The sequence below is a fragment of the Strigops habroptila genome, chromosome 6 (genome assembly GCF_004027225.2).
Source record: "Strigops habroptila isolate Jane chromosome 6, bStrHab1.2.pri, whole genome shotgun sequence".
NCBI classification, from domain to species: Eukaryota; Metazoa; Chordata; class Aves; order Psittaciformes; family Psittacidae; genus Strigops; species Strigops habroptila.
Genome location: NC_044282.2, coordinates 13,883,914 through 13,898,719, shown reverse-complemented (window position 1 = coordinate 13,898,719; position 14,806 = coordinate 13,883,914). Strand labels below are relative to the sequence as shown.

Genomic DNA, 14,806 nt, shown 5'->3' with positions numbered 1-14,806 from the left:
CCCAGAGTTGGGATATTGAACAGTACTGAATTTCTTCTTGCTAGGGGAAACACTTTTATACATGTTCTAGGGAGCACTCATTTAATAATCAAAAATATTAGTGTGAGGGTCTTATCCGTTACTAAGTTCTGGAAATAGCATGACTCTTGAGTTCCCCCACTCTAGATGGAAAAGTGAGGTTTGGGGGCATTAGTATCAATGTTGGGTTTGGTACTTGTAACACCATTTGCAGTAAAATGACACATTGCAAAGCTCCTGGCAGAAGGAGAAGGGATTTGGAGCAGTAAATGTGAGATTCAGACTTTCAGGAGATAGAGTCAATGGAGTTGTGGACCTTCTCTGTGGCACTTTCAGGAGGCAAGACATCACTGAACAGTGCTGCAGGTGATGGTACATATCATCAAATGTATGTAGGAAATTTCTTATTCTGGATTTCCAGCTTCCCTAGCCGTGAATAACTTGGGGTTAGTGAGCTGAATGAGCAGAGTCAGGAATACATCAAGCAATAAATAGTGATGATTGTCAGCAATTTTTGAGTCTGAATATTCTCACTTTTATATTCTTTTCTTTCCTAATTGTTCTTTTCCTTCTTTCACCAGTTACTTCATTTCAGCTTCACTCTCCCTGCCTCTTTTTCCCCTCTTTCCTATCATCTTCATTTCAGTTTTGTAGCCTGCCTCAGTTTTTCTTTTGTCTTTTGATTTACCTTATATTTTTCATAACAAACCTTCCAACTTTTATTCTACTCTTCCTCCTCCCCGATAATAAAAGTGGAATTAATGTGATGTTTACAAGCTTTTCCAGCAATCACCCTGCTTAAATATTTTATTTCCTCCCTAATCCTCTTTGCCCCATTTGTTTAGACTACAAGCTCATCAAGTCAGGGACCATTTCTCCTCCATGTTTGTACTACTGAGGACAAAAGGGCCCTGTTTTCAAACGCCTCCCAGTGTTAAAAAAATAACTAAACTGCCAATTATAATAGCAAGAATTACTTAAACAAGCTATCTACCGTTTGGTGTGACCTTGGTACCCTGATAAAAATGATTTAGCAGCCAGTAAGACTTCAGCCTTTAAGTGTTTAAGCCGTTTTTGGAAATGGCCAAGCATCCAACAGTTTTAAAAGACTCTAGAAAACTACTAATTTTTAAAATGTTTTCATGGAAGTAAAATGCTAGAAGATTATATGCTGTGAATGTGCAATATAAACAATTCATACAACATGATGTTGTGATGATTCCCTGACCTTTTAATGCTAAGGAGTGGCAAAATTCAGCTCACTGTACCTGCATCCCCAGCTGAATGCACTGCACTGTCGTATGCCGCTGAATTGTGCTGGAAATCTTGCAGGTTTTGAGACCACAACCTCACGTTCTCATCCATGGGGGTCGTAGCCTGTGTTACTGTCATGGTGGCACTTACGGCCTCTGCAGTCTTTAGTTTGGCTTGCTCTAAACGTTCTCTGGCCTCCTCTGCAAAATAAATAGGGATGAGGAGAAATGAACTTTTGCAAAGATTCAGGTGAGCTGTAACGGTACTTAGAAAGTGGTGAGGCTAAGGGGATTTTACCTTCTGCAGAATGGGGTCCCAAGCTTGCTTGCTTGGTTTTCTCTTTATTTCCACAGGGAATATTCAAAACTTCCTGTGGTTGGTTGGTCTACAATCCTATTAATTTTTAAAATCTAAAAACCTCTCTTTTTCATTCTAGATTGTTAGAAATTTTCAGTGTCCTTGGATTTTGATAGGTGTTATGTAGGCAAAGAAATTGGAACAGAGATGAAAAAACACACTGTTTTTCATCAAGTTTTTAAAGAAAATGCATGTATTTGTTGAATATTTTTCATGAAAGTTATTTTGAGGAGAAAAATCCAAGACGCTGAAGTGTTTGGGGTTTTTTTTGTCATACATGGCATTTTGGGGTTTTTTGGTTTTCTTTTTTTGAGTTACAAACCACTGTATGGCAAAACCCATGTCATTTTGCATATGATAATGTATAGGGCAGTAACCCCAGCCATTTTTAGTCGAAGTTAATGAAGAAATCTTGACCGTGTCAAGTTTGAACACCTTCAGATATACTTGCTCGATTCTCCATGACATCTCTTTTCTGAAAAACTAAGGTGAGGTTTTGTCAACCAAGACTGCCAGTAATTACTTCCCAAATACTCTCCTTGCTAGGTGTGATGTGCACATGAATTAGATTTTAGGACATTAAATACACAGACTTGCAGATTCTCCAAGCTCTCAAAAGATCAAGAGTAACACAGGAGAGGATAATTTTAGTAAGAAGAATCAAGAAGAATGTTGATAATTTCAGCTGGCAAGACATAAAAGTTCATTATGAATGTGTTAAAGCTAGGTGCTTGCTATCTATATCTTGTAGTTTCAAATTCCTTTAGGGCTCCCTGGGACTGAAATCTTAATACAACTTCATAGGTTATATGCAAAGATAAAATACTCTCTTAAATATATGAGATAAAACATCATTAAGATGAAGTTCCTCTTACAACCTGGCTCAGCTGATTGCATTTTTGTGATGGCTCTCATCAGGTGGCTTCGCAGAGCATTCATTCTAGCAAAAGTGCCATTAACATGCCGGCTAGTGTCTGCAATGGTTAAATCATTACCTGTGGGGAGAAAGTAGGAGGTATAGTTGAGTGGAATCAAAGTGGCATTTGAAAAGGTAAATTTTATCCTGTAGAGGTATGTTGTTAAGCATTTATTACACCATAGGCAGTATACTATGGCCTTTTCTTCGTATAGGGCATACTGGCACACTTGACTTCACATAGTCTAAAGGAAGAAACAGCCTTGCAGCTCCCACCTATTATTTACTTGCCACAGGGTGTCTTAGAAAAAATCTGGAGACCTGTGTCTCAGTCAGTACTATTTCTGTTTGCTTTACCAGAACTGCTGAGAATACTCCAACAAGTATACAGTAAAAGTTTTGGGGAACTCAAAAAGTCCTGAAAAATTGAAGAGGTAATTTCTGTAATTTTAGAGCTTGCTTTCATTTTCTGTGAAAAAAGGCTAAAATCTCTTAACATTTATTATTATACTTCACTGGTGAAATCCAGCTTTCTGAACACATTGTGAATTGATTTCAGCTGAACCACTCGATTGAGTATATTTACCTGTGGACAAATGTTTGCACGATCACATATTTAAACAGTGGTTTGTATCTGAAGTGGGCATTCTGTAAATGAAATCAGCATCTGACAGGATGACAACACATGAACTACTCAAACTGTGCCTGTAGCCATTTCAAGTACTTTGTGTGGTAACTTCGGTCAATACACTATTCTGTTACAGCACTAGTTCTGCCTTAGTGATATGCTTTTGAAATTTCTTTTAGTGTGCATGTTAATAAACTGACTGGGAAAGTAGAAAGGATGTATATTTACTGTCATCTGCTGTCCGATGTAGCTCCATGGCTCGGTTGAGAAGTTCTTCGCTTTTACCTTTATGGTAAATAATCTGAGTATCAATTCCAACTGCAGCCTGCAAGTATGTTCCAAAAAAGAAAGTCAGAGTAATCATGGACTCAGAGAATGATTTGGGTTGGAAAGATCATCTAGTTCCTTCCCCTCTGTTATAGCCAGGGACACCTTCCACTAAACCAGGTTGTTCCAAGTCCTGTCCAGCCTGGCCTTAAACACTGCCAGGGATGGGGCAGCCACAACTTCTCTGGGCAACCTGTGCCAGCGCCTCAGCACCCTCACAGGGAAGAATTTCTTCCTAATATCTACCTATACGTAGGGCCAGAAGTTATGTCTTTTCAAATACCAGGGGACTTTAGGCTTGCAGAATAATTCAGGAAATAGTAGATGAAGCAAAATGTGCAGTGAGAAGGTCAATGCTGACATTTAAGCTATTCCCCCCCCCCCCACCTTGTACTTTGGTATCTGAAGTCTATAAAGCTTTGCAAAGTAGAAGCCGACATTATGAAAATTACTTACATCGTTGACCCGGTTTGTTGAGTTCAGTGCAAGCAATGCAGCTTCATTAGCTTCTTCAATATAACCAGCAATGTTTTCATAAACATTTGAAGCATTTATTGCCCTTTGTACCAAACCATTTGTATCAACACCGTACAAATTCCTGTTAAAAACAGAGTGAAAGGAGGAAGAAACCAAACTGAATCAAAGTAGTTTCAAATTGATTAATTTTCTTAACGTTCTGTGAATTCTGACTACATAATCTCACACATAGATATACTTGGCCTAAGTAGTATTCTTTTCACTGCATATGACCATTTATATCAATCTGAAGCAGGTGAAAACTATGTGGATAGAAGGTACTTCCCAGGGGTTTAACTCTGGGAATTTTTCTCTTAACATCTGTGTGAGCAGCACCAAGTGACTAACTGAGCTTTTACCTTTCTTAAAATCTAGATTAGATGTTCCATAAATTAACAGAATAACAGATCTATCAGTTGTCCTTTAGGGATAACTCATGGCCATGAATGGAAGGACTTGTGTGCCAGTAGTCAGGGAAGCTGTATGAGTGAGATGTTTATATTTTCCAAAGGTGGGTGGGAAAAGGGGGAGGATTAGATGAAGAATTTGAAAGATTGCAAAAAGTTACATTTGAAAAACACAAGATAGGTTTGCTGGCATGGTACAGATTGATTTGCATAGGAGGTGATAACTGGTCTTCAGGGCAGATTCCAAACAGCAGGTGGTTCAGGACTCAACCTTCAACTGCTAGCAACTTTGGGTAAATATTGATTTTTAATATTTTTGTGATAAACAGATTTCAGAGTGTATGTTAGATATAGACTCCAAATTCATATGCATTTGCATGTGTGTGTATTCAGTTCAAAGTGTTTGCACGTTGAGGGATTAGTAAGTTTCCAGATTCAGTGTTATTGCAAGAATTTCCTGCTATTTTCCTCTAAGATAAAAGAAGAAACTCTACCAACAGCCTAGCAGGCTTATAAAACAAACCAGTAAACCCAAAATGATTTGAAGACAGGCTAAATGTTTTAAGGGATTAAAGTTTCACTGCAGGACAATCTTCTCAACAAATAAAAGAGCCAGCACATTTCCATCTGTGTATTTCATAATTATTTCTGTTTGCTTTCTGTTAAATTCCTCATGTGTTGGACTTGGTAGTAATTTTTGAATTATTTTGGTAAGGGATGAAGGCTGTCCATATGGGGTATTTCCTTTCAAGAGATTCTGCTGCCCCTACTTAGCTGATCTCAGACCGAACATGCTGTTTATTTTTTAGGCTGTCTATAGTTTGTGTGGTGTTATAGAACAGAGTTTCAGATGTGAGCTTTATACAATTGTATAAAAGAAAGCCATCTGTTATTATTTTCTCTATTTTAATCTCTTATCTAGGGATAAGAATATTAAGAAACAACTGATACTTAGATAATATACTTGAAGACTAAGTTTATCTTACAAAAGCATATGTTGCTTAAGGTAGATTTTGGTGAAATATTTTATTTAAGAGTTCATTTGTAGCAGTGATTTTTCTATGGGTAATCCCAATTGCAAATAAAGTAGTATTTCAATTCTGTCTAGACTTTTTAGAAAATGGGAGGGGGGGAGGAGAGGGTGTGTGTGTGGGGGGGTGCGTGTGTGTAAGTTGATGCATTTAGTATCTTCCAGTAAAATAGGAAGACTTACAGTAAGTTTTTGGGGTTACAGTGGGCCAGTTACACAGGGACACAACCTGTTGAGTATCACAACTACTCCATGTGTAAACCAGTTGTTGAACAAAAATTATCCCAAAGCTCAATTTGCGGCCCATAGTGCTAAATGTTTTTTCTTGCGAGCAAACTGACATGAGAAACGTCTGCAAATGCCATTTAGTCTGGCTGTATTATTTTACTTTTCAGTAATCTACCTTTCCTGTTCTCTTGCTATGGGAAGAGAAGAACATGGCAGATTAGAAAAAGGAGAATGTCATGCAAGATATAAGTTTATTCTTTGAAAAGATAAATAGATTTTGCTTAGCTCAACTTCAGCTGTTCCCTCTAGATCATGACACGTCCTTCCGTATGTGACTTAACGGTGATTTGTTTAGTGCCTATTTACAGACAGAATACTTAATGTCACTGTGTTTCTGCTTGTCTTTTAGTTCAGCTGTTCAATAAGTAGCGCTTGTATGACAGAGTCTGCTGAAGTTAAATTTTACCTGTCCAGCTCATCAGCAAGTCTTCTTAGGTTGTGTGCATGTTGCATAGCCTTTTCTACCAAATCATCATCAAACAGAGACAGATTGGCTATTTTTTCTTGCAATTCTTTTTTCGCTCCATCTATTTCTGCGTAGATCCCTGACACATTCTGAACAAAATATGGAAGGAAGGAAAGAAGATGAAAATTGTAAAAAAAACCAGTCTGTATTTTGATTATGTTTTATTTTACCCTTTATATTATTATAATGTTGTTTTCTGTTACATTTTTAAAATGTAACATGGGTTAGTCTAATTTGTAAATCAGTCCACCTTAATACTTCCTATATGTATGTATAGGCAAGGAGAAGTAGTGTCCCTTTGCCTTACCCATACTTCTTCCTCATATGAAATACTTGTGGGGAAGAGCAAATGGGCCTGCATTTACCTTCTCTCCAATACACAAGGCTGCTGATATGTTTGAGGATTATAAATGTGGCCTCAAAATACATGAAAAAAGGATGGAATGGAGAGAGAGAAAAGGGATGAATGAGTGAAGCACAAAAATGCTTATTGCTGATGGGGATGGAAGATGTATGATGTTTGCATACTACTTCCTTCCCTGCAGTGTGAATGTCCCCTGTATGTATGCTTATTCACAGGAGTGGGGGACCTGAAATGATAAATTACAGAAATTTATTTTGCACCAAACACAAATTTCTGGTTTTCATACAAAAAACGAGAGAAAAAAAAAGTAAAAATCATACTGCTTGATGCCCAGGGATGGTTATAAACCAAGCTGTCTTCTTTCTGTTCTCTCAAATCACTTTTCCAAAGAAAAATGAAGAAATTTTTCATATTTCATTTTGTGTTAAAAAAAAAAAAGTGGGCAACTATGACCAAAATAAATGTGGAGGATTTTCATTTGTCTTACATTATCTCAAAATTTTAAAACAAAACATGAAAAAGCAGCTTTGGTAAATCTTTCAGTTAGCAGAACCCCTGTTTTATTTTCTTCTTCTTTTTTGCTAGAAAGTGCAAAAGCATAAGATTTATAAAAAATATCCTACAACGTTGTAGAATATTTGTGTTATTCAGAACATTGGATATTAGCCTAAAGTTCCAGAGGAGGATTTCTATAAGACAGTCTGTTTATATACATTTTACACTCTGACAGTGGCTTGTTTTAACAGTGATATCTGGGATCTTTAGCCTTCTCCTATGCTCACTTGCCAGCATGAGAAAAGGAATTTAGCATAAAGTGCAGGCTTTTACGAGGGCATCTTCTGGCAGCTGCTGGTAATGAAATGATTGAGAACTCGACTGCAAAATCCTTCATTCAGCTCTGCCTCCAGTCAGGCATCTTTATAATATAATTATTTTTCGAGGCAGTAAAGTGTAATTACAGAGCTTTTCATCTATGAAGATTTATACTTTTCTGAGGGAATATTCATCAGTATTTCATTGAAGCAGTGTGAAAAAGGAGACGTTTTTATTTAGTGGTCTACACACACAACTTAAAAGTTAAAAAAATCAGGACATATCATTTAAACAAGTCACTGAGGTACCTACCTTTATGATCTCACTTAACTGAGAGTTGACCTTTTGTGGTCCTGCCAAAATATTTGTGGCACTTAGCAGAATGCTGTTCACTTCTTCAGTTTGCTCTTTTATATTCTCATGTTGTTCCTATAGAAAATAAGACAAAATTAAATCACATCCCAAACTATCTGCATTGCTAAAAGACAGTGTTACCATTTTAATTAAATTTATTGAAGTTTATTCAAAAGACAAAGTGATGAACTAAATAGATTTTAGACAAAGTTGAAGTCTAAGTTTTTCCCAGACATCTCTAATAGCTGCATTTTGTAATATCACTCTGCATTTTCTTGTCTTTGTGAAAGAAATGTTGGCTTTTTTAAAAAAAAAAAAATTCATTTTATATTACAGCACGAAATTATTGGAAGGAAGCATTATTCTCTGCACTGCCAGGAAAGACAAATTAAATGTGGATTTTTCATAGTGGTCTGGAGACTAGTTTTTGTTCTACAGTCCAGAGATCTCTTTTCCTTGTCAATAGCAAAGCTGATGTGAACAATGGCTTGTACAGCATCTGCCTTCATTGTGAGGAATAATGAAGATCCAACTGGTTAAAACCAGTGAACAACTGCGACTACACACTTCAGGCTTTGCTTCATAAATGTGAGACAAGCTGCAGCTTGGCACTGTAATTATGAAACAATGGAACAACAGAAGAGGCTTTGTACATAAAGATCCCAAGCTGCTTGCAGAAGAATTCACAAGTACCGCACGCCTGATTTCTCTATTGAATTATTAGGCCTTCCACATCAGCATGAACTTCTAGCACTGTAGATTTCAAGAGCTCAAAACTCAAGCACTGATGCTGTGAAACTCAGAGGTTGGCCCGAATTCGCAAGATTGTTCTTCAGATCACAAAATTGCTCCCTAAACCCCTCTCCTTCAGGATCAAAACAATTTCAGCCATTGAAATGAGAACAGTTTGCTTCAAATAGTCCCAAATTATTCTCTTTGTCATTTTCTTCCTTGCTGAAAAAATAAATGACAAGTTATAGGTGGGACATTCTGGTGGGACAGAGTAAGAGTCACAAAACTTCTGGGAGGGGAAAAAAAATGGTCTTTGTATGGCTGATGGGTTGGGTACTTTTCTGGGATGAGAGACCTGAAAATTCAATTTCCTCATCATCCAGATGGGATTTGAACCTAATACCACCACTTACGGGCAAACATGCCCCCCTTCCGTGCTGTGAGGGACAGGCCTCCTTTGAGCTCTCCTCTGGAGTGATTACTTTGTTCATAATACTGAAACTATTAATTTGAACAGAGCATAAGAGAAAACTACTATAGCCTTATAGCTAGGCTGTTCATCCAGCAAGTAGGAAACGTAGTTTCAAGGTATCTGTTGCGGAGCAGTTAGACCGTGGGTTTGTGCTTGAAGATGCAAGGACAATTGTCTGCTTTTCCTGAAAAAATGGGAATAAATAATAGCTCCTTGTACCTCCACAACTTGTTTCTTAGAACTGGAGAGTCAAATTCATCCCACTGAGTAGTCCAAGAAACTCTTTTTTGGTGTGGTGATTCCTGAATCTAAATTGTTTATAATCTACTATTTTAAACACCAGCAGAGATGGAGTGTTCACAGACAAGAGTTACAGTAAATGCACTGCACAGTACCTCACGCCTTTGAAGTCTGGCTGTGTTTTCCTTGTTTATATCATCTGTTTGTATAACATAGTCAAGCGCCTGGTCTAATGCCTCCTCCAGGTCTGACAGCTTCACATCCTGTTCACTGAGCTGCTCCAGCACATCAGATACTAGAGATCTGGTGTCATTGTACCTCTCATGAAAATCTTCAACTTGCAGAAGCACTGGGAGAAAAATCAGAGGCCGCTGATTAACCAAAAGCTTGGATTTCTGACATAACTCACCTCTGCGACAATTTCTGCTGCTATTATTCAGGGAACAGTAAAACACATTTGTTAAAAGCTTACTTGAGGGATTATATACCTAGATTTTACTTTCCCACCTGTTTTGAAAAGGAAAGATGCCTCTCATTTTTGTATCTCATTTTAAACCCGTTAACTTCCCCCCTCAAGTAGCTTTTCCTAAGAGAAACTAGGTTTGGCTTTTCTTCCTCTTCGTTTGCTTTTCATTCTCACAGTGAACCAGGCTGTTCTGGAGAAGACAGTCTTTATTGTACTGGGGCTCTGACTCAAGTTCATCAAGCTGTGAGAATTAGGCTGCCACTCTTTCCCATACCAGCAGTTTTTCTCTCTCTGCTGGAGTTTACTGTCCCTATGGCAGAGCTAGCAGCGGGGAAGGAAGACGTTCACACGAGCAGTTCCAGCCCTGGCAGGAACCTTCCTAAGCAGCTATTGCTGAGGTGCTGCAGTGCGCAGGCACACACAGGCACACACGTTTTCTGCCCATGCTGCCACGGGGCAGCAAGCCCCAGCAGAGACTTAGGGCAGGCATTTGGAAGCAGCATCATCTTCAGCACACTAGTTGGTGCTTGCCAAGCGCCTGCTGGTCCTCCCCAGGGCCTCAACAGTACATCCAGAGCAGCCCAGTCCATGCCAGCTGTGCATCAACATGTGGGTGAATGGAAAACAGACTTAAAACTCACACTCCTCTGCTGCATATTCTTCCTCATGTGCAAGTTGCCTCTGATTAGTGAAAGGCTTATGGCTTCTGATCTCCTTCAGCGTCTCCTCAGCCGCACTCAGCTTCTGGGCAATTTCTTCCGGGCTCAGCTCTTGCTGAATTGCATAGTAGTTCATCTTGCTGCTGATTTCTGTGGGAAAAAGCAACAGATGGTCAATCCAGCATGGCTACAGACAAGTAAATACTGTGGAGTACTGTTGTGAATCCAGATCATGCTGACAGCAAAAGAAAGTTTTAATTATCTTCTAACTCTATAGTAGATAATTATTATGTTTAATCCAGTCTTAAAATTAAACCTGTAAATAAATCACGCTTTCTGGCATATGTAGGGGTCTTGTCAGAAGAAGAGATTAAACAGGCATGGGATGTGTGCATTACTTGGCTTATTCCTAGTTCTGTTGCATGTAGCAGGCTGGGGAATTCATCCAGGATTGTGGTTTTTAAGTGCTGCCACAAAAATGCTATGCTCATTAAGTAACAACAGCAGTAAGGAGACTGAAGTAACCTCTTTTTCCATCTTAACAAGTTCCTGAAGAGGTAACATATGGCTTCTGGCCTGGTAATGCCTAGCTGGTTTAGAGACAGATACTACTTCAAAATTTTGGTGTCCATTCAAAAAACACTGTTGGATCCCTGCAGCTGAAATGGAGTTAACCCTTCTCCAGTGTAGGCATTACAGTTTACCCCTTTCTCGCTCCCTGGCCTTGAATACCAGTCACCTCCTCTTTCATGTCCTATGATGTGAGTAGTTCTGGCTTGTGTTCATCACTACTTTTGTGGATAACCAGAGCTGCAAAACCGGCGCTATCCATCTGTAAGATTTTTATAAAAAATAGATGTGTAATTGTGGCACAACTGATTCTTTATTAGAGTGTCCTTGTATGCAGTCTCTTGCTGGCTCCTGAGCTCATTAGTGAAGCCTTAAAGGCTCATACCAAGCAGTAACTGACCATGACCAGTGGCTCCATGGATTTCTTTTTCCTTCTCATGCTGGCACATGCATGTGTGCGTGTGCACACATAGGCCTTCCCTTGAGCAAAGAGTGGCTTGCCTTCTAGAGGGGTAGAATAGCTGTGGAAATAAAATGTGACAGATGGCCAGAGAGTCAAAGGTGATTTAGCATCACAGGTGTAAGAAAGTAGTAGAAATTTACGTGCTGTAAGTCTGGTCTCAGCCTGCCTCATTTGTGTGACAGTGTATCTTAACTATGTTTGTTGAAATAGTGATTGAAGCACCCATGAAGATAAGGATAAGCAAGGATAACTGTTGATATGTAACTGCTCTTCTTTATACAAGTTGCCACAGAGCTTGCAGTAATTGCTCTAAGACAGAACTACTCCGATTTCTTAATCAAGTATTTCTATTGAAAAAGGACTGTTTAACCTCAACTGCCAGCCAGCCTGTCTATTCTGGTGCCATATACAGCTTTTGTATACTGTTGGCTTTGCCAAAACTGGGGGAAGTCAGTGTGCGCTACAGCAGGATGGAGGCTTTCATGATGCAGGTGTACAGGGGACAGGGATGCTTCTGAGTACGTTCTGTTGTGGTTTGATTGCTTTCTGTAGGTGCTGAAGAAGAGGCTGCGATTGATATAATCTCAGTTTCATATATCAGCATGATAATGGTATGTCACAGATATTCCAGATGAAGATGGTCATCTTTGACTAGGGAACCTTTTCTAAGAGCAGTTGTGCTTGGGAAGGTGTTCACTGTTGTCGTGTATCCTTTGATATATAGGGCAGTAAAAATTCTTAAAGATGCAAGAGGTTTTGAAGGCTCTAAATAATAATAAGAAAATCTTCATCTGGGAAGGTGTAAATACATACATTTACAGTCAGAAGGGATGTTATGTTTTGAAATTTATGCTAGATCTACAGATGCTTTTAGTGCTCTAGTGTGTTGCCCAAGGATGGACTTTCTAAGTTTTATCTGCATCCCCTCACATCATATCAGCAGATGAGCAGGACACAGAGACAATAGGTGACAGTTTGTCCCACATTTTAACATGAAAAAGCTTTTGGTTTCACTCTTTGCCTAATTTTGGGAGATCATCATCATGTTTACCTCTCCTACTGTGAAACAGCATCACTATAACCATTTCTGATGGCCTGCACCAGCCACACAGGTTACGGTTCTGCCTTTCACATTTACATTTAGAGGCAGCACTTCCTTTGTGGAAAAAGAAGGCAATGAGGATGCAGTTTTCCCCTCTATTTCTGAACAGTTAGTCTGTAATGCTCTGTAGATGTGTCTGGACCCAAACTCAATTGGAAATTCTGGTCAGATGAAGCAATAAGCAGCATGAAAAGAAACTCACCACCACCTCCCACACTGATCTTGGGGAAGCAGTAAATTCACCAGATTATTTACTATTCAGTGTCCTTTTCTTTTTAGAAGCATTTGCGTGAAGTTATATGAATCAGCATAATCCTACTCAGCAACAGTTTGCTAAAAGGCAAAAAAAGGATGTAAAGTAGCACTCACTGGTGCGATCCCCAGAGTTAGTCAGACTGAACTGACTGCCATGGGTTGAAAAGGGAAAGCACAATTTAAATAAAAATCTGCCTAGCAAGTCATGTGGCCTCCATTGCTTATCGGCAGCATGCAAAAGTGCACTTGCATGAACCTGCTGACAATTAAGGCACAGAGCACTCTCATGACCCATCCTGTGTTTGCATTTGTGGTTCCATCCAGCCCAAATCTGATACTGACTCTTTTTTTCCACAAGTGTATATAAATACCTTGAGCAGCTATTCAAACAAACAAAGGCTACAAGCTGATTTAGCTTGAAGTACTTCATATAAACCTATTTACTATTATTTTGCTCTGTCAAAGAGAGAAAAAAGAAAGACAAGCTCTTGTTCTGGGGGTCAGCCCAAGTCAGCCCATGGTGTCAATTGTCTTAAGAAAGACAAGTTTTTGTCATGGCATTGGATGCTGCAGGAGCCTCATGTGTGGCTTGCTTTGCGAGAGTGCCCAGGTGCTGTGACTTTTTTTTTGCTGGAGGTTTCATTAATACATTCTTGACATTGAGCTGAACCAAAAAGAAATCTATTTACCTTGAATGTTATCCCTCATATTACTGAGCTGGTGCACAAGCTGAGTAGCACGGTTGTTGGTCTCTATGGTTTCCCTCTGTATCAGTAGGCCTTTGCTGGATGCTTCATTTCCCTATGAATAAACCATGGAAGCTACACATTAGATTTCAGATCCATATGCACGAGTGAGGATGAATAGTGTAAACACACATTTTGCTTTCTGTGTGTGCATGTGAAAGTCCCTTTATCGCAGAAAGTGGCATTTACAGAGGTGTTTGAAGTGAAGGGCTGTCTGTCTTGTCGGTATTTTCAGAATTGCAGAGTGAGAGATTAAAATCTTTCCCATATTTATCCATCATTTGCTGCAATCAAATTGCCATAAATTATGTACAGTTGTAAAACTCCCATCTGCTGAGTCTCCTAGGCATTCAGCAGGGCTGGCTCATTTTCCTGGGTATGGTGTTTCCTGAGTAAGCGTATAGACTGAAGAATCAGCTGTCAAGCTCTCAACCATTTTTAGATCAGCATCTCCCTCAAGTGAGGTCCCCAGCTCTGCAATTTGTTAAAATTAAGAAAAAACACAAAGATTCAAAATAGTCTGAAGAGCAGAGTATTTTGCCTCCTATGATATATTATGTTGGAGGCTGTACTCTGCATTGTGTTTTTAATGTAAAGGAAACAAAGAGTTACTATGTCATAGTTATCATCTTTCCAAGAAGGTCACTGACTTTGGGAGTCCGTAGACTTAATTTTCACTGGTATTTCCTAGGAAAGAGGAAAAATTGACTGCTGTGCCATCAATGTTTCTCAGACCGCATATGCGTGTGGATGTGTAAGTGCACCACACGCCACTGGTAAGGTGTTTCATTCAAGGTCGCTGTTAGGGCTGCATCAGCAAAAATTCCCACTGTAAAATTAGTTTCTGGGTTTGGAGTGCCCTAACACCTTATAAGCCGGAAGATACCTGGCTGTCGGTGTGCTCACTTCTTACTTGTTTAATGAATCCTGCAGGAAGCACAGAGGACGCCGCTGCTGCCTTCCAGCCCTGCAGGGCTCAGCCGTGCCTTGGCTGCGGGCTCAGCTCCAGCCCAGCTGCCCTGGCCCATGAACCCGGTTTTCACTCGAGGTTTGCAAAGGCACCAGGTGGCGCTTGAATGCAGGGCCAGGGCGGCCAGAGTCTTCCCAACATAAGGGTTTATAGAAAGGTTTTAATTTTATTTCTATTTACTTGGATTTTTAGCCTTTGAAGAGCAAATTCCTTGATAGCTATCAGAGTTTCTTGTGGATGCTCTGTTGCTCAGCCTCACCACTTCATGCTTATTTTAAGTAACTTGTTACTGTTTTTACACACACTTGCCTTTTATAATGCTCTTTCCTTGCCAGATTTTTCTTTAACGAACATGTGCGAAATTGCTCAGATAGGTTTGCTGATTGCCATGAG

At 39.4% G+C, this 14,806-nt stretch overlaps 1 protein-coding gene across 1 annotated transcript in view; it reads right to left on the bottom strand.

Annotated features, from left to right (window-relative positions):
• The window catches only part of LAMA4 (laminin subunit alpha 4), a 99,635-nt gene that overhangs the window by 32,517 nt on the left and 52,312 nt on the right, over positions 1-14,806 (bottom strand). The window contains exons 9-17 of the mRNA XM_030490344.1: positions 13,387-13,498; positions 10,290-10,457; positions 9,338-9,531; positions 7,697-7,813; positions 6,148-6,296; positions 3,957-4,098; positions 3,402-3,498; positions 2,508-2,624; positions 1,287-1,472 (exon numbers count right to left, since the gene is read on the bottom strand). Coding sequence (XP_030346204.1) covers positions 1,287-1,472; positions 2,508-2,624; positions 3,402-3,498; positions 3,957-4,098; positions 6,148-6,296; positions 7,697-7,813; positions 9,338-9,531; positions 10,290-10,457; positions 13,387-13,498 — 1,282 coding nt within the window. The remainder of the gene's footprint in view (positions 1-1,286; positions 1,473-2,507; positions 2,625-3,401; positions 3,499-3,956; positions 4,099-6,147; positions 6,297-7,696; positions 7,814-9,337; positions 9,532-10,289; positions 10,458-13,386; positions 13,499-14,806) is intronic.